A 27,683-nucleotide genomic window follows, 5' to 3' on the forward strand; every position below is an offset into this window, starting at 1 on the left:
ATAAACCAAGACACAAAAATGGTAACTGAAAAAGGAGCCAAAAATCACCAGGAAAAAATGGGACAAAGGAACTAAGTAGAAGAGAATAGCACTGAAGGCAAGAAGAGAAGAACACAAAAAGGATAAAGAGGAAAATTTTCATTTCAAGAAGAAAAAATATGAGAAATCTCTCTTCAGAAGTCCTTTACCTCAGTAACATACTTCTAGAAGTCATTAATAGAAGGTAAAGAAAGTAAGGACATGAACAGATGCTTAAGGCAGAGTGGAAAGTATCTGTCCTTTGGGGGAATGTATTCATTTGAGCAGTGTTCCTCAAAATGCAGGTCCCCAGACCTTCATCAGCATTACCTTGGGAAGGTGACAGAAATTCAAATTCAGGGCATCAAACCACACCTACTGAATCAGAATCTCTGGGAGTGAGACCAAGGATTCCAGGCTTTAACAAGGCTCTCCAGGTGATTCTGATGCACAGGAAACTTTGAGAAGGACTGAACTAGACAAACTAACGTCTAAGAGCTGTAGGGTTTGACCATGCCAGTGGAGAGCTAAAGAGTTGAAAACACAAGAAAGAACTGGTGTTAATTAAAAGCATCATCAAATCAGGACAGGGAGGGATGGAGGAGAAGACTATATGCCAGAAACTATAATAATCCAGGAACAAGAAATGGGGCCCTGGAAATTCAAAGAGTACAAAGATGAGGACAGGTGGTACAAATGGAGAAGTTCAGAGACGACACTGGAACTGTGGCTTGGAGGAGGTAATAAGGAGCAAGAAGTATGCCCAGAACTCATCTCAAGAATCAAGGAATTAGGAGGCAAGTGAGTTGGGAGGTAAGTGGTTTCAACGCTTGGAAGTTAGGCTCCTGTTGCAGAAAATGGATGGAAAGAACAAGAGAAAATATATCCACTCTACTTTCATACTAGAAGACCAAGTCTTTGCCCTCATTGGGCAATGGAGAAGACATAAATACAACATTTCAGATTGACAGACAGTTTAAAGAAAGGGAGATGTGAGGGAGGTTATTTTTGATGGGATGATCAGGAAGAACATCTCTGAGAAGGTAATATCTGAGCAGAGATATAACAGAGGGGATGGAACCCAACAAAGAATGAGGCAGTAGAGAGATCTGATGTACATTTACAATGATCACTCTAACTGCTCTGTGAAGGCATCGTATGTTGGTGCCAAGGACACAATGATGAGTCAGAGAGTTTTCTTGGCGTTTATAGAATTATACAGCACCTACATTTCAAATATAACACTAGCCCTATGTATAGGACTTAACAGAAGCATAAGTAGTAGAGGAAGGAAAGAGACTTTTAAGGCCCTCTGTGAACTAGCCTCCTAAGTACTAAAAGCCTCTCCCAAAGTAACTACTGACTCCATGACCTTGAACAAGTTACTTAACCTCCTTATGCCTTAATTTCATCATCTACAAGGTGGGGATAATAACAGTACCTACTTACAGCTGCAAGGAGTAAATGAGATATTATATGTAAAGCACTTAGAACAGGGCCTGGTACACAGCACTCAATAGATGTTAGCTAATTCTATTGACAGTATTACCCCACTATGATTTCCATCAAATCAGTATAAAGGCTTATTCAAGAAATTAGCTAAGCGTGCCAATACAACCGCTTGATAGCTTTGTCATTCAGAAAAACTATGAAATCTTACATGTTTGTAAGAGTTTAAAACCTACTCAAAATAATAAAACCTCCAGAACAAGACTTCCACTTAACTTCCCAAGCAATTTGCTTTACAGAAGATGAACTGTGGATAATTCAATGTAAAGAATGGCAGTTATGGAGTTCTGTACACAGATGAAACACATATAAAGTGAAAAGTAGGAAGAATAGCCATTCGCTAGACTAGGGGTCAACAAACATTTGCTTCAAGGTCCAACTACAAATATTTTAGGTTTTGTGGGCTATATGGTCTCCATCACAACTCCTCAACACTCTAACACAACAGCAGCCACAGATGATATGTAAACCAATGTGTGTGGCTGTGTTCCAATAAAACTTTATTTACAAAAAAAGACAGCTGGTCAGATTTGGCCCATGGGTTATAATTTGCTGATCCCAATGTCAAGTATGTAATTCCTGAAGGTTTCCAAACACAATTTATTAAAGAATAAAAAGTTTACCTATAGCTTCCTTTTTCTCGCAGAACACAAAGAAAAGTATGGGGATTTTTTTCACCCTACCCCTTGCAAATATCTCAAGATTTTTATGCTTTAGAAGTTTAATTGTATTTTGGAGAGCAAATTCATTACATAATGATAGAAATATGTTTTGGCTGATTCATATTTTCTACCAGAGACCTGACTTTATATGTTTATAATGTAATTGTAAATATACAAATTTAATATTTATTTACTTATAATATAAAAAAGCCTTTCTCAAAATATGTTCCACAAAATACTAAGCCACAACTGTGGGAAACACTGAGTTTAATAAAATTAAACACCTTTATTTACAGTGACACTTCTCAGAGCATTCTCTGCAGGAAGACACAGACCCAAAAATTAGTTCATCTGCTCATGTATGGCCTTTGATCTTAATTTACTTCCTAACTCCTTTAAGCACAGCAACTTTGCGATGAATATGGTATCTATGACTATAGTTTTAAGCTTTAGTCTTTTCATTATCCGTTATCTTATTTTTAACCTTCCCCCAAACACATGGATCCTCAAGTTATAAAATATTTTACCTAACTTTGAGACAATGTGGGAAAGAGGGTGATAGATTCTCTTTCCTTTAACACATACCATGACAAATTCAGGCTGACCAAAAGCTAAATGTTTGGAAGGAAGGGATAGGAGAAAAAGACCTGTCTCTCTGTCTGCCTGTCTGTCTGTCTGTCTGTCTGTCTCTCTCTCTCTCTCTCTCTCTATATATATATATTTAAAAGATACTAAATAATTATAAGTCTACAGGAAGAAACCACTGTGTATCAAAATACCAAGTTTAAACTACATACAAAAAAAGAGCCTAAAGTTGAAAATGTAATTAGATTTAAAGCAAATTTCCAATTAAAGGGAAAATTCCAACATCTGATGGCAATCTTAAATGTTAGTCTTTAATAATTTAATGAATGTTGACAAACCTTTGAACAAGATGAAGACACCAATATAAAGTAGATGAAGGATATGAAGATAAATCAATGAAAGACAAATGTATCATCTCACTAAATATTTAATATAACTCAAGTTATTTTAATTTTTTCCTATCAAATAGGCAAATGATCCCATCCAATAGTGAAAACTGGGGTGGGATATATAAGCCTCATCATAATACGCAATTTGGGTTGGGCTGGAAATTGCTAGGGATTTACTGGTCCTAAAAATACTACTCTAGTCCATAAAACAGAGTTAGACTTCAAGGTCCACACTGACTGTCAGAATGCCTTTCTTATCTTTAAATAACAAGTTTCCTTTCTCTCTTCCTCTATTTATATTCTGTACAAATCTCACTTTTTCTAGGCTCAATCTAAAGTTACAAAATGCTACACAATACTTTGAATTCCTTCTTTTTCTTGGCATAACACCTGGTTAATTTAGTTTGCACTTGGTTTCAAATGTCAACCAGAAGAGTTTCTTTGAGAGAAAAAAGTCACGGTTATCAAAACAATCCAGTAATCCATAAATAAGATGGGTGTCTTAATATATATCACTGGTGCATGTCACATTAGTTTTATGACACAACTGAGTCTTTTCTTAAATTTTTGTCTTCCACTATAATTTATGCCAGACTTAGGTAAAAATGGATATACTACAAGGGCTTAGCTGTTTTGTTCTTTTTTTCTTTAAATTAAGATAATATGGCAAGGACAAATTGAGCAACCTTGTATCTTTTACCTTATACCTAAACAAAACCCTTTCACTTACTTCTATTTCTTTGGCATAAAATGTAATGTGAGAGTGCAATGAGCTTTTAAAGCATGTAATTCAACAGAAAGTCAACAGTGCTTTCATCTGTAAACTTATTCCTAGTAAAATCAAGGAATTTTTTCCTTTCTTTTCAGATGATTTCTATAATGTGATTGTAGTACTTCATAATGTAAGTTTTAAATTTTTATTTTTATTTAATTAGAAATTAGTTGTTAAGTTTTTTTTTCTTTCATTTCATTGATTGATAGTTCCTATTTATCAAGTGGAAGACCAAATATTTCACAATTATTTAGTAAATCAGTTTGACTATTATGAAAAACTTATGTAACTAAATATTTTCTGATGTCAATATTCTAAGTTCCCTATTTTAGATTTTAAAAATTGATCTTCCATTACTCAAAGCCACCTCCCTCCAACACCAACCTTCCAATCCAAAAAGAAATCTGGATAGCTAATATTCTCCACAGTAATTAAGTAGCTGTAATTATACTTCAAAGAGGAAAAGCAACCTCTAGAAACAGTTTCCTGATGCTTAATGTACTCAAGTGAGGAGTACAACTATTATTACTGCTCTGAGAATCTGATACTCTAAATGCAAAAATATCCAAATTATGAATATGAAAAACAGTCAAAATATATGCAAGGATAAAAAAGGATTCTATTAAGTGAGGCGCCTTAGTATATTGATGGTTCTCAAGTGACAGTGATTTTGCTCCAAGCAGGACATGTGGCAATATCTGAAGACATGACATTTTTTACTGTCACAACAGGGGGATACTACTATCATCTAGTGGGTAAAGGTCAGGGGTGCTGCTAAACAACCTACAATAAACAGGACAGACCCCCTCAATAAAAAACTGCCCAGCTCAAAATGCCAATAGTGTCAAAGTTCAGAAATCCTGAGACAGACACACATGCATGCACCCACGCGGGCACACACACACACACACACACACACACACACTCAAATTTAATCTATCAGTTTAAGAAATAAGAAGAAACATTCTAAAGCTTTCTTGGAACCACTTAACAATTCTAAAATGTTACTTTATAACATACCTAACTTCAAGTATTAAAATTCCTTCAACTCTTCTAAACATTCAAATTATATGTTACATTTTCAAGTAAAGTATTTTCTACTCTATTTTCAATCTTTAATTTATATACAGTCCAATAGTTAAGAGCACAGACTCTGGAACAAGTCTGCCAGGGTTCAAATCCTGGCTTCATCATTTGGTTACCATGGGAGAGGTGTGACAGTTACTTAACTTCTCTGTGCCTGTTTCGTCATCTATAAAATGGGAATGATGGATTAAGAGGAATAATGCCTACATAATTCATAATAAGTATTCATACTTATTAACTCAAATTTTAAAAAAACCACTGAAAATACCAAGTGTTGACAAGGATGTGAAACAACTGAAATTCACATGTGTTGCGGATGGGAATATAAATGGGTGCAAAGCTGCTAGCCCTCAGTCCACAAATCACCACAGGACTAGCAAATGCACATCATCAGTGACGAATCGCACTGCATTTTTCAAAGGCTTTTGGATTAATCACGGTGCATCTGTTACTCAGTTCATACACAGACAACAAAGCATGTAGTTTTGTTGCCTTCTTGTTCCCAGTGATAAACCCACGTGATATTTTATAAAAATGGATAATTGAAAGAGAATTAGTCAACAAAGACAAAAGTGCAGCCAAGAAACAAAGAAGTGACAATGGTAGGAGTGGAATTCAAATTGAACATAAATGGAGTTACCGAAGAAACGTGACCACAGGAATGTTGACAATGTTGCCTTCAAGATATACAGTCTCAGGAAAGTGGTGAAGGCAAGCTTATTGAAGGCAAACAACAAAAGGGACTGTGACAAAAAGGATGAAGATGTCCCAGAGGAAGTGAGGCTAACAAAAAAATTCAAATTAAAGGAACTCTCAGAGAAATTTCACAACAATGAAAATGCAAAGGATAAAATGTCGGAAACTTATCCAAACTCAGAATGGAGTACGTATGACCATTCACCAAGGCATAAAAAAGATGCTTGCTTCAAGAAGAAGACAAACACTGTTCAAACTACTCTTGATAAGTTTTTTTACAAAGAAATAAAACTCAAACTCTCAATGTTTCTAATGTTATAAATTACAGTGTATTAAATGAATATTCGTTTTACCATTTATTTTACTTCCCTATACATTTCTGTTGAAAGAGTTTAATGTATTGACAAAAAGTTTTGCAAGTCACAACGACTGTAATTATTCTCATTGACTATTAAGATGGCTTTATGTCAGAATAATGATCACCTTTGGAGAGGAAGAAGAAAATAACTCTATAGGAGTTATGAATAGGAGCATGAAGAAGCTTCTGGGATGCAAGTAATGTTCTATTTCTTAACCTGGATGTGGTTACACTTACGGTTAACACTGAGCTATACACCTTGATTTGTGTACTTTATGTATGTTTTATGCTCTAATAAGTGTCTATGAAAAAGAAAGCTATTGGGACTTCCCTGGTGGCGCAGTGGTTAAGAATCCATCTGCCAATGCAGGGGACACAGGTTCGATCCCTGGTCCGGGAAGATCCCACATGCCGCAGAGCCAACAAACCCGTGCACCACAACTACTGAGCCTGCACTCTAGTGCCTGCAAGCCACAACTACTGAAGCCCATGCACTCTAGGGCCGGTGCTCCACAAGAGAAGCCACTGCTATGAGAAGCCCAAGCACTGCAACAAAGAGTAGCCCCCGATCGCCACAACTAGAGAAAACCTGTACGCAGCAACGAAGACCCAACGCAGCAAAAAAAAAATAAAGGTGTTTATTTTCCTCTAAAAATGTGATATATAAAAATTTAGCTCCTTACCACTTAAAATGATGTGAAGGGATTTTTAAAAGAAAGCAAAAAGGGGCTTCCCTGGTGACGCAGTGGTTGAGAGTCCGCCTGCCGATGCAGCGGGAAGATCCCACATGCAGCAGAGCAGCTAGGTCCGTGAGCCATGGCTGCTAAGCCTGCGTGTCCGGAGCCTGTGCTCCGCAACGGGGGAGGCCACAACAGTGAGAGGCCCGCGAACCGCCAAAAATAAAAATAAAAAATAAGAAAGCAAACAGAACTTTCATCTTCGAGAAAAGAATTTTCATTTTTAATATTTATTTTAAGGGAAAACAAATTGTAAGACCAACTACTATCTAAAAATCATTATTATATTTTAAAGATTTATTTCAAACACCCGAACAGCATAGCATTACTCGCCAAACCCAAGAGAAGGCAGCCTTGTCAAGTTCAACTACCAACGTGGTGTCAGGTAATCTTCTCAGAGGATCACCAAGAAATCAGTAAAACATGATTAGCTTCCTCCACCTCAGGATATTCTCTCTGCAAAGGCAAACCTTATAATATGTCTTGACCAAGAAATAATCCAACTTATATTTTGTTGCTATTTATTTTTCCATTATTCAGAAAAATGCTATACCTTAACAAAGCAATTCTTAACCTTCAACATTATTTCCAAATATGATTCTCTTCACCTGACCTGCAGAATAGTGCACAGATTCGAAGACAATCTTTTATAGATAAAACATTTAAAAAAATAATCCTTTATAATAAAATTTAAAGATTTTTTTTTTTTGTCTCCCATAGTTTTTCTTAAATCTTTGGTGCCTGCTACTGTATGTATGCAGCTAAATGTTATCAAATGACTAATGAATAAGCAAACACAAAATAACTTTTTTTTTTTTTTTTTTGCGGTACGCGGGCCTCTCACTGTTGTGGAGCTGCTGACGCGCAGGCTCAACGGCCATGCCTCACGGGCCTAGCCGCTCCACGGCATGTGGGATCTTCCCGGACCGGGGCACGAACCCATGTTCCCTGCATCGGCAGGCGGACTCTCAACCACTGCGCCACCAGGGAAGCTCACAAAATAATTATTAACAGAAAAATGTTAAGTCTTCCATTGCCCTTGCTTTAACAGCTTGTATTTCTGTAAACTCACTCATGGTTTTACTCTGTACCATATATTTAATAGATATTTTCTACTAATAAAATCTTTGACATATCATTTTTTAAATATTTCTGTTTCATAGAGTTTGACCTAAAGATACCATTACTTCAAGGCTCACCTCGATTTTTGCTACTTCAATAAAATACCACTACTACATTTAAGAAATACTTCTACGTCCAAAAATGGGGAACTAAATAATTCTAACTTGACTGCTGAAAAAAATCTAGAGAAACTGGACAAAAGATTTGTTTTTTAGTAACCTGCTCAGAGCCATCAGAGAGCTAAAAACACAGTAAAGAACTATGGATCCAAAGTACAAGAGAAGTAGGAAGTCCAGATTGCTGAGCCTGTCTTTTTTGGGCTGCTTTTGCTTTTATATATCTGCCAATTTCAGAAGCAGTAGTTGAGAGGATGAAAAGCTGAGAAATAATTCTGATGGCTTCACAGAATTAGGATATAAAGATCTTCCTAAGGGTTACACAACGAGCAGGGTGAACTGGAAGTAGACTAGCCTGGCTTCATATGACCTAATTTCCCTTAGGTTGACCCTGAACTGCTAATGACTAACCCTCTATTTGAAATACTTAGAGATTTCTGTCTTCTTGATCACTAATTAAGACTCCTTAAAATTATTTCAGATGTAAAAATCCCGTTTTAACAAGAAAATCTAAGTATTTAAAATCACGTAAGTAAAATAAATTTAAGTTAAACATTCTTAAATACAGAACTGTCTCCTGAAGAATGGTGCAAATTAAAACAAACCCACATATACAACTGTCATTTAGTACTGAAAATGCAAAACATAAAATCTCTATAGTTTATCATTAGTTTGTCCAAAAAAAGTTAAAAGAATCGATTGAATAAGTATCACAGCTTTATTCATACTTTTGTCTTTTAAAGTGCGTTAGTCCCAACACTCATGATTAGCTATAAAATTCAATTAATATCAACTAGTATAATTTTCTTTGTGCAAGTATCATCCTGATTTTAAGAAAGAATTTTGTTTAAAGATGCCCCTGAAGCGTGCTAAACACAGCAACATGATACTGGGAACTTGAGCACATTTTAATTGTCATTCCATAATTCACAGGGTGTAACTCTGCACTGCAAGTAAGACGAAGTTCCATTTACTGCACAAAGAAAACTTACATCAAAAGCCTTCAAACTCTAAAGTTTCTAGCTATGTTGAAAACGAGGATATCAACATATATAATGAATCCAATCAAAAAAGAGAAGAAATATAAGTACAACTAGAATGCTTACTATGAGGCCTCTCCAAAAAAATCATATATTTAACAGAACTGATCATTTTTATTATCAAAAAAGTATATAACTTGAGAGCTAGGACAGCATCTTTGGCTGTGTCACAAACGTTTCAGCCATAATGCTGGACATATATATAGGGGGCAAAGTCACCTACAGAACGGAAGATGGGAAGAACTAACATGCTATAAGGCACTGTTTCTCAAAATGTGAACCTGGGGCAATCGACACTATAATTACCTTGAATGCTGGTTTCAAAAGCAGACTTAAAAAGTTCAGGATTCTCACCTGTTAATATACACCCCCAAACTAATTCCACCCCTCACACCAAGCTGGACAAATTGTGATCAACCTCTCAGTTTCAGCAGACCTATGTTTACTGGTTGAGAGTAAAAATCAGGCAAAGATACAATGGGAGGGAACAAGGGGGAGAAAGAAAGCCTTTTACTTCTTATTCAGGACCTCATCTTTCTTTCCTTCCCACATTCAACACTCAGAAATACTTCACACAAAATACTGGCTACTTCATTTCTTGTCAACAAGAACTTCAAAAAGGAATTAAATTTTCAGGAATCATTTAGAGAAAGCAGCTTGGTAACTAGTAGAGCAGGGTTAAGAATAAGTTAAGTGCAGACCTCAAATATCTGTTTTTAAATGTGGAACAAGAGAACGAGAGGTACTGTTACTTAAGCTAAGGGATTTCCCACATTACTTTCTATTCTATACTACCCCAAAATCAAGTAACTGTCTTATACCAGAGTTGAGATGAGAAGTTTGGGGACCCAGTGCAGAGTTCTTTCCACAAAACCACTTCTTTACAGTTAAAAGTAATCTGGGAATGAGATATGGGCTGAGATCTCCCAACTAGAATATAGATCTTTTCTGTGTTATTCACAATTTGATCACTGACACCTAAAACAGTGCCTAACGTTATTAAGGAAAACATTCCTAACTTGCTATAACAAAAATACCAAAAAATGTAATGTTGAGTCATTACACAAAAGAAGTCTATCTAACCACCAAGAAACAGGCTAGGGCAGGCCTTCCAAGGTGAGAGACTCTGCTCCATGCATCATCCCAAGAACCCTGGCTGACCACTCTGCTATTTCAACATGTGGCTTCCAAGGTCACATGCCTGCTGCCATTGCATTCCAGGGTCCACCCTGCAACATGGGAAAAGGTAAATGCGTGTGGAAGAACATGTGTAGAAACAGAACTCCTACTCACATTATTCTGGAGATAAATAGTTACATGGCCACACCTAGCTGGAAGGAAGGCTGGGAAAAGTAGTCTACCTACATGCCTAAGATGTGTGAAGAAGAGGTTGAAGTCTTTTCAAGAATGATGAAATTAAAAGTTTTCAATGAAAACTCTGGGATTCCCAAGTGAAAATGTGTCTAATAGGCAGTTGGATGTGGAAATATTGAGCTCAGAAAACAAGCCAAGGCCAGAGATACAGATTTGTCTGCCATCAGCAACAGACAGTACAGGTCAGAGATTCTCAAACTTCAGTCCTCAGACCCTCTGCATCACAATCATCCAGGGGGCCTGTGAAAAATACAGATGATTCAGATTCTAAGGCTCCATTTACTGAATCAGAATCTCTTGAGATGAAGACTGGTAATCTTCATTTTTAATGAGCTCCTAAGCAATTCTTATGAACACAAGTTTTAGAAACATAAGCAAAGGGAGTAACTGCTGTCAAAAATAAAAGATTCAAGATGAAGTTAGCACAAATGAGAGAAGGTGCCAAGAAGTCACTGTTAACATGATCCCCCAGTTTCTGGACTGTTGTCGAGCCATACTACCTATTAGATCAACGGTTCTCAAGTCTAGCTTCACATTAGAACATCTGATGAGCTTTTTAAAAATACTGATGCACAGGTTCCACCCAAGACCAATTACATCAGATCACCAAGTGTGAGGACCAGGAATTATGGAGTATTTTTTTTTTTTTTAAAAAGCTTTACACCTAATTCAGAGTACAGCCAGGATTGAGAAACGCCATTATGAGACAGCTGCTTTTACATGCTCTTCATTTCGGAATCCCAGATTATTACCCTACTCCACAGATCACAAACCCTTGTTTGAATTAGCTGTGAACACTGAAAAATCAAGAGATCTAACATTTTTTAAAAATCTGGATTTCTGACTTCTTTTGAAGCAGGCCACAGTGGCCTTATATTATTAAACAGCAAAGATCAGCTGGTACCAGGTAGCAGCTGCTCCAATCTGACCCTTGGCATTCGTTTACATTCCCTAACTGGCCACCGTAGGCACATGAGTTACTGCCATTGATAGACAGGGGCATTATTACCACAGATAAACAAATATGTTAACTACTCACCTGTAAGTATTACAAGTACTTTATATTTAATAACTGTATTTGTTTCACTCACGTAACAAAAATATAGTAATCTGAGTCAATCTTGTAATGTTTTCATATCAGCTTCTTCATAAACCAATCCCTCCAACTCCCTTTAACTGAAACCTGGCAATAGAACACAAATACTATCTCCCCTCAAACTCCTGAGTAATAAGTGCACATTGATGACTTTACCTCAAGCTCCTGAGGTATATGGGGCACAGGGTTATGTTCTAAATCCTACATCCTCTAAGAAAAGGGAGAAAGGGCCCGACAACTCCTTATTTAAAGTAACGGCTTCCCACTGTAACCCCACATTGCCTATATTACCAACCTTCTGGGAATTTTCCCACATTTCCTAAAGCCTTTAACTCAATGACACAGTCTGCACTGTAACATATCCTATCTACATCATGAGTGACTTTCAGAATTCATGTGGATCATCTGTGCAGCACGGTAGCAATTCCTTGACCACCTCCTACCTCTTCACAATACTTAGGCACTCCCTGAAATCCAAAACCTTGCCACTTATTACCCAGAGGTGCTCTTCTTCAGAATCCAATACTGCATTCTTATCACAATGTCTTATCCTTCAGTATTCTCACTCCTACAATAACTCCACCTACACCTCATAGATACCTTAAGTCTCCTATATTTCCTAGCAATCCATGAACCCCATTCTTATTGTGCTTCCAGCCTAAATTAGTGTTTGAAATACTTTATGAAAACCACTAACTTTCCCTCCTGGCAATTCTGATACATCATCTAAGGCAACCCAAAGCCTGAGTTAATTCTAAAATCTGTGATTTTTTTCACTGATACAGTTGGGTTGCCATATCCTAGAGAAATTACACAAGCCTACAGATTGGTCCCCCTTTGGATACATGGTCTCTGACTTCCACTGTGCCTTCAACTCCACTAGTAATATTTTTATTTATCATTAGTGAGCCCAATCTCCCATTCATGCCAGCAAGTATTCTATATGCTGATAATTCTCCCCAAGTCCTTTAACCTAGCACCAAACTTTTCACTCTCAATGAGTTACCTTACATACTGAAAAATACAGCAATCTTTAGGCATGAACTACGTCAGCTGCTAGCCCACACCCGTCTCCCCCAATTTGCCTTCATCTGCCCACCCCTAATTTTGTCCTTCCTTTCTTGGTATATAACTCTCTCCTCCCCACCATTAAAAGTTAGACCTTCTTAAATTGGAAGATTGGGATTAACATATACACACTACTATATATAAAACAGATAACTAGTAAGAACCTACTGTATAGCACAGGGAACTCCACTCAAACTCTGTAATGACCTATAATGGAAAAGAATCTAAAAGAGTGGATATATGTATAACTGATTCTCCTTGCCTTACAGCAGAAGTTAATACAACACTGTAAATCAACTATACTCCAATAAAAGTTAGTTAAAATAACAAAACTATCTGTCAGGATGCCACACCACAGCTACCTAAAAAAAAAAAAAAGTTAGCCCTTCTATCAATGGTGTTCATCCTCATCCTCATTCACCTGCTTAATCAGTTTTCCCTTTTCTGTCTTGTATCTTCAACCTCTCTTTCCCTTCAACCTATAAATATGCTCAAATTACTGATCAGCTAAAAAAAGGTTTTAGGTGATCTCCCTTTAGCCAGTGTCCTTCTCCAGCTAACAACACTGCCTACTTTCCATCCCAGTTAAGTATTTTTTAAAAAGTTATCCACCCAGGCTGAATCTAGCCCCTTCACATGTCATTCATCCTGACACTGCCAAACCCAAGAGATATTTTAATCTTTATATCACTGAAATACTCAGTTGCATTAGACATCGGTGACCCATAATATCGTTTTAAAAAGCTTTATTTTCCACCACTTCCATAAAAGTGTTCCCTAGGGTTCTGACCTTAGTCCACTGCTCTTGTCTAACTATACCTTCTCCTTGGACAACCTCAATTTTGAATGCAGCTCCTCCCTTGAAACCATTCCTCCTATACTGCCAATCTCAGATAATGGTATTATTACACACACAGTAAACAAACAAAAAATGCAGATATTCCCCTCTTTTTTCTTTTTTTAAATACATTTATTTATTTTATTTATTGATTTTTGGCTGCATTGGGTCTTCATTGCTGTGCGTGGGCTTTCTCTAGTTGCAGCGAGCGGCGACTACTCTTTGTTGCGGTGCGCGGGCTTCTCGTTGTGGTGGCTCCTCTTGTTGCAGAGCATGGGCTCTAGGCGCACGGGCTTCAGTAGTTGTGGCACGCGGGCTTCAGTAGTTGTGGCCCTCAGGCTCTAGAGCGTAGGCTCAGTAGTTGTGGCGCACGGGCTTAGTTGCTCCACGGCATGTGGGATCCTCCCGGACCAGGGATCGAACCTGTGTCCCCTGATCCAGGTTCTCATCGCTGTCGTTGTCTTCCGTGTCTGAGTCGATCACAACACGGCCTTTCCACTTCTTTACCATCGTGGTCCCCCGGCTCCCATGCCGGACGCCGCCCGGACTCCGGATATTCCCCTCTTCTTTATTCCCACATCCAACAACCACATCTTGCTGATTTTTCACTTCCTAAGCATTTATCAAATTTAACCCTTTTCCTCCACCCCTAACTCCCTTTCTCCAATTAAGATATTCATGGTTTCTTATTCTATCTCTAGTGCCATCTTTATTTTTTTTAAATTTATTTATTTTTGGCGGCATTGGGTCTCTGTTGCTGTGCGCAGGCTTTCTCTAGTTGCAGTGAGCAGTGGCTACTCTTCGCTACGGTGTGTGGGCTTCTCATTGCGTGGCTTCTCTTGTTGCAGGGCACGGGCTCTAGGCGCCCGGGCTTCAAGAGTTGTGGCTTGCGGGCTCTGGAGCACAGGCTCAGCAGTTGTGGCGCACAAGCTTAGTTGCTCCGCAGCATGTGAGATCTTCCTGGACCAGGGCTCGAACCCGTGTCCCCTGCATTGGCAGGCGGATTCTTAACCACTGCGCCACCAGGGAAGCCCTAGTGCCATCTTTAAAAGTCATCCCCTACACTGAAGACAAGCTACAACCTGACTGCATTACTGTAGCCCCCCCCCTTTCTACCAAGCTAAAATTTTTCAGTAGTTCCCCACAGTTAACAGAATAAAACCCAGACTTCTTAGTTATAGTTTAATCCACAGTTCCCCAGCTCTTACATAATCACCTATTAATAGCTCTACACATCATGCTTTACACAGCTTTGCTCATGCTCTTCCCTTTGCAGGAATATGGTCCCTGTTACTCTTTTTCTGATTAACTCTTACTTTTCCTTCAGGTTCTGTTCAAATTATCCACCCCTACCAGAAACTTTTAATAAAACCTCAGTACAGGATAAGTGCTTATTTGTCTTCAGCACTTGATGAAACTTCAGCACATATTATATTATGCTATGTACTTGTGCATCTATTTCACTACCTAGACTGTAAGTCAGTGATACAAACACAGTGGCCTACACATAGTAAACACTCAATAAACATTTGTAACCCTGAACTAAATAGAAAAAGATGGGGCTTGCCTGGTGGCGCAGTGTTTGGGAGTCTGCCTGCCAATGCGGGGGACATGGGTTCGAGCCCTGGTCTGGGGAGATCCCACATGCCACAGAGCAGCTAGGCCCATGAGTCACAACTACTGAGCCTGCGCGTTTGGAGCCTGTGCTCCGCAACGGGAGAGGCCGCGGAAGTGAGAGGCCGGAGCACCGCGATTAAGAGTGGCCCCCGGGGCTTCCCGGGTAGCGCAGTGGTTGAGAGTCCACCTGCCGATGCAGGGGACACGGGTTCGTGCCCTGGTCCGGGAAGATCCCACATGCCACGGAGCGGCTGGGCCTGTGAGCCATGGCCCCTGAGGCTGTGCGTCCGGAGCCTGTGCTTGGCAACGGGAGATGCCACAGCAGTGAGAGGCCCGCATACCGCAAAAAAAAAAAAGAGTGGCCCCCGCTTGCCGCAACTGGAGAAAGTCCTCACACAGAAACTAAGACCCAACACAGCCATAAATTAATTAATTAATTAATTATTTTTAAAAAAGAAAAAAGATATTATACAGTATTTTTCTCCATCAGATTATCACCTAAGAAGATAAAATAGCTATAATAAAATTAAAAATTAAATCTACTCTTTTAAAAAAATCAATATGTATGAAATACTTAACTAAATCAAAATTTTCCATATGTGAATGCAGGAAAAAAATACAGTATTTAAAAATAAAGTATACTGACCACTTGGTGACACTCTTGTTCCATATTTTTAGATATTATTTAGTACTTTAAATAAATTCCATCCTAAGGTTTATTATAAGACCCCATAAGTACAGGGGGAAAAGTGACTATTAAAAATAACGTCATTCTATCTAAATCAATAAAGTATGACATGTTCCTTGAATACAAAATGAAAAAAAATCCTAACATATTCTGAATTTCATCTACAAGTGTGTTTTGAACAAATAGATAATATAATCACTGAGTAAATACAGAACCAAGATTAGTAGGCAATGATATACTTGAAATGTAGACAAATTACCAGGTATGTGGCTCTATTAAATAAGAAAGTGAGGGAGGGGATATGGGGACATATGTATACATATAGCTGATTCACCTTGTTGTACAGAAGAAACTAACACAACATTGTAAAGCAATTATACTCCAATGAAGATATTAAAAAAAAAGAAGAAAGTGACAAGTCGGGGGTGGGGGTTGTTGCATGAGGATGATAGAAAACTTGATACATTCTCTTTTCCTCTGTTAGCTGTTATTTCATCCAGTTGCTTCCAGTGATTCCACAGTCCCATTAATAAAACATATTTGAATATAAACCACTAATACACACACACACACACACACACACACACACACACACACACGCTAGATTTATAAAGTACGTAATGTGCTGCAATATGAAACACATAAAACAGAACGTTCCACTGCCAGTAACAGACCTGTGGAAGATGGTGTGAAAGCAAGGCACCCCAGTAGCAGCCAGTGATGGCAATCTGCAAAAGGAAGGTGCTGGGGAGTATGAGAAGAAAGACCGACAGGGTCAGAGGATTAACTATGTACAGGAATGTAAGCAAATATATTGAGGGTGCCGGTTTCAGGTCTGAGGTCAGATTTTACTCTATTTACAAGCTAATGAGTTAGACTGTTACTGTTTCATGGATGCCTGCAGAAGACACAAGACTCTTGGGTCAGAGACAAAGTACTTAATACATCAGCATAGCAAACAACATAAGCACTGGCACATTTGTGTCAGTTTCCCCAGGTCCCAAGTCCCACAGGGATGATATGATATGAGCCCAGGTGGATGCACATGTCATGGGTTTGGTTCATAACCAAGGAACACTGAACTTGGGGAACCCAAGTAAAAAACCACTATTTTTACCCCAAGCAATAAGCAAGACTGCTCTTTGACACAAAGGGTGATATTACCTTATCCTTCAAGAGTGCTTGCTCATTACACACTCAGCTCTGAGAAATAATATGGATAAAAAGTGATCAGGGCCTTGCACTCCTGGTGTAACTCGGCCAGATGTGTAGGAGTGCAAGAGAGCCATGGAGGACTCTACCAACAAATGGAAGCCAGGTTTCTCACTGATGAAGAAGCAGGGTAAAATATGGAAAAGATACTGCCATGAACTCATATATGTAAATACTGTAAAAATTAAATACAGATGTAAAGGTGTGCGTGTGTGTGTGTGTGTGTGTGTGTGTGCGCGTGCATACATGCACGCACCTAGTGTCCAGATCTTGGTTATAAAAAACCACTCTCCACTAAAGAGAACCTGTGTTCCTTAGAGAAATTGCTGATTTTAGGGTCAGGGCAGGGAAAGTATAAAAAGGATCATGAACATCTTTCAGCAGAAATAATCAAAAAAATGAGGTAGATAAGTCAAAACAACACAGGTCATCTTAATTTGGCAATAAATTCTTACATGACACAAAAACATTAGCAACAAAAGGAAAAATAGATACATTAGATTTTATCAAATTTAAAAATTTTGTACATCAAAAGTGGACATTATCCAGGGCTTCTCTGGTGGCGCAGTGGTTGAGAGTCCACCTGCTGATGCACGGGACATGGGTTTGTGCCCCAGTCCGGGAAGATCCCACATGCCGCGGAGTGGCTAGGCCCGTGAGGCATGGCCGTTGAGCCTGCGCGTCCGCAGCTCCGCAACAGTGAGAGGCCCGCGTACCGCAAAAAAAAAAAAAAAAAAGTTTTGGAAATAGTGGAGATGGTTGTACAACACTGTAAATGTAATTAATGCCAGTGAATTGTATAACTGAAAATGGTTACAATGGCATATTTTATGTCATATATATTCTACCACAACAAAATATTTTTAAAAGAAAACACAGAAGTTACTTTGAAGGGATTCACACTGGCCAAATTCGGGCATCAAAATAATAGTGGCAACAGATTATACCACAAAGAACAAAGTTTTGTTTGTTTTTTAAAGGGGCTGGTGGAGAGAAGAGAAAGCTCTTCTCACAACAGAATGCCTGCATAATAAATATAGAAAGAAGCACCTAATTACAGAATCACCCATTTAAAAGCATCTCATTAATAATTAATTCAGGCAAGAAACATCAATGGATGCTAAAACTAGGGGTTGAAAGTGGGATGAAGAATGGCATAATCACATACTTTCAAAGTATCTCCCCACAAACACTAACTTTAAGGGAGGAGGCTAACTTCTCAGTGAAGAAATTTCACAGGCCGCATCTTAATCAAGTGATAAAAGACAACAATACTAATAAGGGGACAAATCAACAGCATGTGCAACCTAACAGGATGCAATAAAAAGAACACAGCATCACTTCAGAAACTGCATCAGAAAAAAATGCATAACCTGGATCTAATCACGAAGAAACAACAGAAAAACCCAAATTGAGAAACATTCTATAAAATGTCTGTCCTGTATTCATTTTGCCAAAAACAGCCATAAAAATCAAGGAAAGACTGAGAAACTGTTCCAGATTAAGGAAGTCTACAAAAGCATGACCCATGAGGTCAGATAGATCTTTCTGCTATAAAGTGCATTACTGGGGCAGTGTTGGAGACATTAATGGGGTCTCTGGTGAAGGATTACAGGAATTCTTTGAATTATTCTTGCAACTTTTTTAAATTTTAAAAACTGTTTCAAATGAAATATTTTAAATGTTCTAATATTTCCTTCCCACAATAAGGAATTATTATGTATACCCCACTGACAAAAACCAAAACACTGACTAGCGTGGTTCTCCTAATTGCTCAGAACATTATTCTCTTACAAAAATACACAACTACTCTCTTTGTCTGGTTTACAATGCAGTAATTTTTTCCCCCTAGAACAACAGCTATTTTCCACTCACAAAGTCTTTTAGGTAGAAGCTCCAGAAAGATGCCAGCCAGTAAAAGCTATAGTTTTTGTGATAGTGTAAAATGTGAAATGTTACTGAAGACATCCAGACATCAAGTGAAGGTACAGGAAGGTGCTGAAGTAGAAGCACTTTCTACTCCACTATCCTGTTTTATTTTTCTTCATAAAAATTATGTTTTGTTTTTTATCTGTTTACTATCTATAATCTATAGTAAAATGTAGGCTTCGTGAAAGTAGGAGCTTATTGTCTCCAGAGGCTAGAAGAGTACCTGACATAGTAAACACTTACCAAATGAATGAATATACCATATAGAATTAACTCTATACCCTGAAAAGAGAATATACCTTGCTTTTTTTCCACAGTTAACATTTATTAAATGATTACTATGTGACAGGCATGGTAAAATATGCATTGTATGTGTAAAATCACTTAATCCTTTTTTAAAGTTGAAGTATAGTTGATTTACAATATTGTGTTAGTTTCAGGTGTGCAGCAGTGATTCAGTATTTTTGCAGTTTATATTCCATTACAGGTTACTTCAAGATAATGGGTATAATTCCCTATGCTATATAGTATTGGGCTGGCCAAAAAGTGCCTTCGGTTTTTAAGTAAAAATAAAAGACACATTTTTCATTTTCACCAAGAACTTTATTGAACAACGTATTCACCTTTTTGTTTCACTACCTTCTGCCGTTTTTCAGGCAACTTCATAATTCCATCTTCCCAAAACTTTTTATCTTTTTGAGCAAAGAACTGTTCCAGATGCCTTTCACAGTCTTCCAGGGAACTGAAATTTTGTCCATTAAGAGAATTTTGTAAAGACCAAAATAAATGGAAATCTGAAGGTGCAATGTCTGGTGAATATGGCAGATGAATCAGAACTTCCCAGCCAAACTGTAAGTTTTTGCTTGGTCATTAAAGAAACATGCGTTCTTGTGTTATCCTGATGGAAGATTATGCATTTTCTGTTGACTAATTCCAGATGCTTTTTGTCAAGTGCTGCTTTCAGTTGGTCTAACTGGGAGTAGTATTTGTTGGAATTAATCATTTGGTTTTCCAGAAGGAGCTCATAATCCTACCATATACACAACATCACCTTCTTTGATGAAGACCGGCCTTTGGTGTGGTTGGTGGTGGTTCATTTCACTTGCCCCACGATCTCTTGCTCCACATTGTTGTACAGTATCCACTTTTCATTGCCCGACACAATTTGTTTTAAAAACAGAACGTTTTCATTACGTTTAAGTAGAGAATCGCATGAGGAAATATGGTCAAGGAGGTTTTTTTCGTTTTGCTTATGTGGAACCCAAATATCAAAGTGATTAACATAGCCAAGCTGGTGTAATTGATTTTCAATGCTTGATTTGGATATTTTGAGTATGTCGGCTATCTCCCATGTGGTATAATGTTGATTGTTCTCAATTAATGTCTCAATTTGATCGCTATCAACTTCAAATGGTCTACCCGCGAGTGGAGCATCGTCCAGCGAGAAATCTCAAACACGAAACTTCCCAAACCACTTTTGACATGTTCTATCAGTCACAGCACCTTCTCCATATACTGCATAAATCTTTTTTGCATTTCAGTTGCGTTTTCACCTTTCTTGAAATAATAAAGCATAATATGCCAAAAATGTTGCTTTTTTTCTTCCATCTTCAGTATTAAAATGGCTACATAAAAATTCACCAATTTTGATGTCTTTTTTTTTAATGCACGCTGATATGACAGCGGTCACATACAATCTAACAAAATTGTTTCGAATGAAGTTAAAGACAACTAAGTTCTACTAGAGCCATCTTACGGAAAAAAACCGAATGAACCTTTTGGCCAACCCAGTATATAGTTGTTTTTTATCTGTTTTATACTAATACACAGTAGTTTGTATCTGTTAATCCCATACCTCTAATTTGTCCCTTCCACCTTCCCTCTCCCTTTAGGTAACCAGTTTGTTTTCTATAACAGTGAATCTGTTTCCGTTTTGTATATACATTCTTTTGTATTATTTGTTAGTTACCACATTTAAGTGATACAGCACTTGTCTTTCTCTGACTTATTTCACCTAGCATAATATTCTCTAGGTCCATCCATGTTGCTGCAAATGGCAGTATTTCATTCTTTTTTTATAGTTCAGTAATATTCTATTGTATATATATATATATATATATATACCATGTCTTCTTAATTCATTCGTCTGTTGATGGGCACTTGGGTTGCTTCCATGTCCCGGCTATTATAAATAGTGCTTCTATGAACACTGAGATGCATATATATATCCAGAAAAAATTCAAGAAGAAAATATCTTATTTTAATGCTCACGGTACAGATAAGAAAACTGATCAACTAATGATCAATGAATTTCAAACAGCAGAGTAAGAATACAGGGAACATTCTCTGATCACAGAATAACTAGAATATACTATGTCAGAATCAGTATAAAATTGCTACATATCTGAATCAGTGGGATACAGTTACAACAATGCTTAAAGGAAATTTCAAAACTTTACTTATGTTAATAAATAAGAAAAATACTTCACAAGGGTAAGAATGGCCATCAACAAAAACATCTACAAACAATAAATGCGGAGAGGATGTGGAGAAAAGGGAATCTTCCTACACTGCTGGCAGGAATGTAAACTGGTATAGCCACTATGGAGAACAGTATGGAGGTTCCTTAAAAAACTAAGAAGAGAACTACCATATGACTCAGCAATCCCACTCCTGGGCATATACCCAGAGAAAACCATAACTCGAAAAGATACATGCACTCCAATGTTCACTGCAGCGCTATTTACAATAGCCAGGACATGGAAGCAACCTAAATGTCCATCAACAGAGGAATGGGTAAAGAAGATATAGTACATATACATACAATGCAATATTACTCAGCCATAAAAAAGAACAAAATAATGCCATCTGCAGCAACATGGACGAACCTAGAGACTGTCATACTGAGTGAAGTAAGTCAGACACAGAAAGACAAATATCATGATATTTGTGGAATCTAAATCTTATATGTGGAGGCTAAAAAAAGAGTACAAATGAACTTATTTACAAAACAGAAGTAAAGTCACGGATGTAGAAAACAAACTTATGGTTACCAGTGGACTGGGGGGGCGGTTAAATTGGGACGTTGTGATTGACATTTACAATACTATATATAAAATAGATAACTAATAACCTGCTGTATAGCACAGGGAACTCTATTCAATACTCTGTAATGGCCTATATGGGGAAAGAATCTGAAAAAAAAAAAAAGAGTGGATATATGTATAATTGATTCACTTTGCTGTACACCTGAAACTAACACAACATTGTAAATCAATTATACTCCAATAAAAATTAAAAAAATAAAAATTGCTTCACCAATGAGAAATAAAAAAGAAAAACAGGGCTTCCCTGGTGGCACAGTGGTTGAGAGTCTGCCTGCCGATGCAGGGGACACGGGTTCATGCCCCAGTCCGGGAAGATCCCACATGCAGCTCAGCGGCTGGGCCTGTGAGCCATGGCCACTGAGCCTGCGCGTCCGGAGCCTGTGCTCCCCAACGGGAGAGGCCACAACAGTGAGAGGCCCGTGTACCGCAAAAAAAAAGAAAAGAAAAAAAGGAAAACAAATTAAACTTGAATTAAAATACTAGAGTTTTAAAATGAAAGCATAAGTGTTTTAGGCTTTTAGAAAGCAAACTGGAAACATCTATTAAAATTTAAAATATATATGCCCTTTGACCCAGAAACTCCACTTTTGGCAATCTATCCCATAGAAACCAAAGTACTGTTTCTTAAAGATATTATGTACTCAGATTTATTGCAGCACTGTTTTGTATTGGAAACAGCGTGAATATTCATCAATAGGTGAACAACTAAATTATTTGGTATAGCCACAAAATGGAACATTACTTGGCCAGTAAAAAGATTCAAATTAAAGGTAAACCAAATAACTCGGAGGGATTTTCACAAGCCTCTGAAGGAGAAAAGCAACTTAGAGAAAAGTGTGTGTAACATGATCTCATTAACAAAAATCAAATACCCCAAATGCCTATGAATATGGAGAAAAGTAGAATATACACCAAGCTGTTAATATAGCTGTTAAGACTGAGGAGTCACATATATGATTTTACTTCATTTATGTAAAATTATACACAGGCACAGGGGAAAAAATGCTCAAAAAGAAAAAAGATAAAAACAGAAACTCTTATTTTAAACAATGAAAAACAACAGAATTAAAATAATCCAAGAGCTGTTTCAAAAAACAGAAGAGCTGTTTATTTAGGGAGAAATATAAACCATTAGCTAATCTAACCAAAAGCTGTGGTGTTTTTTTTTTTTAATTTTGCTTTTCATATTCAGGTCTCTATTATATCAGATTATTTATGTTGACATGCCAGACTTCCAATTTCACATTTTTTTCCCCCAAGTGGATAGCAGTTTGTCCCAGTACTATTTATTAAAAAGTTCATTCTTTCCCCATTTGATTTTTAATACTACTAATATCCTAAATTCCTCAACATATCTAGGTTTGCTTCCAGATTCCCTATTCTATTTCACTGTTTACATTACTACAGCTTTAATTAAGTTTTGATATATGGTATATTCAGTCTTCACATGTTTTTCAATATCTAGGTTTGCTTCCAGATTCCCTATTCTATTTCACTGTTTACACTACTACAGCTTTAATAAATTTTGATATATGGCATATTCAGTCTTCACATGTTTTTCAATATCTAGGTTTGCTTCCAGATTCCCTATTCTGTTTCACTGTTTACATTACTACAGCTTTAATAAGTTTTGCTATATGGCATATTCAGTCTTCACACGTTTTTCAATACTATTTTTGCTATTTGGCCCCTCACTCTTCATATTAATTTTAGAATCAGTTTGCCAACTTCTATGCAAAAAAAAAAAAAAAAACCTAGAATTTAGACTGGAACCACATTGAATTCACACCTGAATCTGAAGAGAAATGACATATTTGTGATACCGTCTCTTCATAGCCAAGGATGCTGTGCTGCTCCTTTTACTCAGGACTTTAAAATGTTCCTTAGAAATGACTTGTAATTTCATCCAAATAGGTCTCACACACTTCAGTTAAATTTATTCTTATTACTCCTTATAGTTTTCGTACTATAGTATTTTTGTAATTAATTAATTAATTAATATATATTTTGGCTGTGTTGGGTCTTCGTTGCTGCACATGAGCTTTCTGTAGTTGCAGCAAGCCAGGGCTACTCTTCGTTGAGGTGTGTGGACTTCTCATTGCGGTGGCTTCTCTTGTTGCAGAGCACAGGCTCTAGGCATGCGGGCTTCAGTAGTTGTGGCATGCAGGCTCAGTAGTTGTGGCTTGCGCGCTCTAGAGCGCAGGTTCAGTAGTTGTGGCGCATGAGCTTAGCTGCTCCATGGCATGTGGGATCTTCCTGGACCAGGGCTTAAACCTGTATCCCCTGCATTGGCAGGCAGATTCTAAACCACTGCACCACCAGGGAAGTCCCTGCTATAGTATTTTTAAATTACGTTGTCTAATTTATGCTGCTGATAGTTGATTTTATTATACTGAACTTTGCTAATATCCTAGTAGTTCTATAGTTTATAGACTCCTTTGGATTTTCTGCATAGATAATTATACAATCTGTAAATAGTTTTGTTTCTTTCATTCTAACCCTTAACCTTCATTTTTCTTGTCTTACTGAAGGTGTTGAGACCACCATTACCATAATGAATAGAAGCAGTGAAAACAGGCATTATTGCTTTGTTCTGGTTTTAAGGAGAATGCTTCTAACTTTACCATTCAGTATAGCAAATGCCTATCAAATAAAGGAAATTCTCTTCTATTCCTAGCTGGCTGACAGTTTTTATAATTACTGAGTGTTACATTTTATCAAAGTATTTTTCAGCATCTATTATCTCTGTTGCTTCTTTTGAGAGAGGCAGTCTGCCATGAGTTCTGAACATCCTTGTACATGCCTGCCATACATACCAAACTGAAAGACCTAACCATCCAGGGATACTGAAGAGTTTCTGTAACTGGTCAAGAGACAGTTCAACAGGTCAAGGTGACCACAGCATAATTACCATGTGACTGCTTACTCCCTGGGAAAGGACTGGCTTGCTTCCTGATTGCAACAAAAGGTACCTAGCACTTAACTCTGGGTTCCTTAGCTGCAATGCATAGCCACCATCTCTGCTGATCACATCACCCTGTGGGACCTGGGGGCAGGAAACCAATACTGCCATGCTGATGCCCCTTCTGTCTGCTGTGCTATGAGTAATTAACTGCCCTGCTCTTATCCACTGAATCCAGCTGTCTACTTCTGGCACCTATGGAGCTGTGGCAGTTACTCCTTGCCATTCTCCATGAGTTTGGGGTTCTTGTCTGACAGTCTATAAGAGATCTTTAAAAGGCTCCTTTTACAACTTCCAACACTACCAGAGTGAAATCATTAAAAAAAACAACTATCAACCTGGTTAAATATGTCCATCTTTTTTTCTAACTATTCTATCAAATGCTTCCATTAAGTAATCAAAGCTAACAATGATCAAGGTCCTTCGAAAATGCATTTTCCCAACAGAACTTAATTGATCAAGATAAAGCAACTGAGAGATGCTTTTTCATAGGAGACAATTTGTAATGACTCAAATATTTTCAAGAAGGATACTTCTGGAAAAAAATGCCTTATTTTCTAATTAAGCAAATACATACCTTATAATCCACATGACCCATTAAGAATAATTAAATAATTAGAGAAGAATATAACAAGAGTTTAAATATTTTTAAATATATATTTTTACTGTCAATTACAAAATGCCAAGAGATACAGAACACTAGCTATTAGTGCCATTAATATATTACATTACATTACATATTACATTAATATATTGCTTTCAAATTTTTAAATCCTATTAAATATTTCATTGATGTGCCTTGAGGTTAGATTTCAATAGCAGACATCTCGGTGAGGCAAATATCAAAGTAATTATGTTATTTTTATCTTTTTACCTGTATTCAGGCTGTCGGCTTGCAGAATGATCATCTCTTGTCCACCGATAGCCAGATTCATCCTATAACAGAAAAACGTTACTTAGCTATTCATTTACATTATTTTGGTCAGGTAGGGTATATATGTATCTAACAGAACTACTGGAAACTAGTCTCTAAGACCAAAATAATATGAGGGCAAAGACACCTTTCTAAATTTCTCTGAGCTTCAAAGGCATAAAAAAGTAAAAAGGATACCGCAAGTCATCCATTTCAACAACTAATTTGGTAGACTGAGAACCTGTGGTACCATTTATCTCTATTAAAATACTTAAAGTATTTCTTTGGTAGGCACAAACAGCCTTATTACCAAAAGCACATGCCAATATTCACAACACAGAAAGTCTGTTCGAGAACAAAGGTTCAATTTAAATTTAGCCAAGCACACATTTCTCAACCTTTCATTTTATTCTTCCTCTGTCAAGTTTGCTCAGCAATTTTCACATTCAAGCCCAATGAAGAACTTGTCACTTTTCCACTCTTCTTGTTCAAGTTTCCTTTTCTCAACCTACCTCCCATTAAAAACCACAACTGGAAACAATATAATAAGAAATCAACACTTACTGATAAGCTATATTAGAACAAGATGTGGCACTAAGTTTAAAATTAATCAAAGAAAGTACACGTTGTCCTCTAAAACAAATTTGGAAAAGATACATATAAAAGAACCACATGGTAATCCATAGTCAATTACTTTAAAATTATACAAAGAGCAATGTACAATCAGCCGTCCATACCCACAGGTTCTGCATCGGCTCAAAAATACTGGGGAAGGGGGAATTCTAGAAAGTTCCAAAAAGCAAAACTTAAATTTGCTGCATGCCAGCCACTATTTACATAGCACTATGTTGTATTAGGTATTATAAATAATCTAGAGACGATTTAAAGTATACGGAAGATATGCATAGGTTATATGCAAATACTATGCCGTTTTATATAAGGGACTTGAGCAACCTCAGGTTTTGGTATCCTGGTGGGTCCTGTAACCAATCCCCTGATATCGAGGGACAACTGTAACATGTGCATTACCTACAATCAGAAACACTGATTCACCTAAAATAAATACTATCTTCATCCTCCTCTTTAGCATCACGTACTCTATTCTTAAAGAAGTAAAATGTATTCATCATTTTCCTTCCCAACATTAAACTATTAACAAACAAAAGAAAAAACTCAATAGCTATAAGAGAATATTGGATCAAGTAAGCAGTTTGTTTTATACTAACTGAACTCTAGGTAAGAATTAGCATCATGAGAATCCTAAGGATCTCAAGTGGGCCTGCTTGTTTGTTTGAAGAAAATTTAAAGAGAAAATGTGTCAAGTACGAATAAACACAATTTGTAACAACAATAGTAAAACATATTATCGAGGCACTATTATGCTGCAAGGTTTTAGAAAAAAATCTTGTCCATACGGCTTCAAATGCAAATTGGTCCAATGAATCCAAAATTCCCTGTCTACACTAAATGGCCACAGGGTTTTCCTAAGAGGGATAACAACTGTTTATGCAAAGGCCAAACTGTTTCTCCTTGAGACTACCTGGAAGAATGGCTCTGATGGCAAAATCCAGCATTTCTAAAACAGAGATAACACATAGTATTTACTTTTCAATACCAAACCCTTCTTCCTAAAGGAACAGCATGACATTTAAAATTGAACAAAATAAAAATCAATTCTATTGAGAAGTAAGGACGCTATAACACCCCAAACTTAAAAACAAACACAAGAAAATATTGAATAGTCTCACTGCCACTTTAGAATTGTCAAGGGTCACGATGATGTGGTAGT

General features: G+C 37.3%; 1 protein-coding gene across 4 annotated transcripts in view; it reads right to left on the reverse strand.

Annotated features, from left to right (window-relative positions):
* Positions 1–27,683, reverse strand: part of PPHLN1 (periphilin 1) — a 141,345-nt gene that overhangs the window by 86,861 nt on the left and 26,801 nt on the right. For all 4 annotated transcript variants that reach the window (XM_065886606.1, XM_065886603.1, XM_065886604.1 and 1 more), the window contains one exon: positions 25,856–25,917. In XM_065886606.1, coding sequence (XP_065742678.1) covers positions 25,856–25,917 — 62 coding nt within the window. The remainder of the gene's footprint in view (positions 1–25,855; positions 25,918–27,683) is intronic.

This window comes from Phocoena phocoena, chromosome 11, assembly GCF_963924675.1.
Source record: "Phocoena phocoena chromosome 11, mPhoPho1.1, whole genome shotgun sequence".
NCBI lineage: Eukaryota > Metazoa > Chordata > Mammalia > Artiodactyla > Phocoenidae > Phocoena > Phocoena phocoena.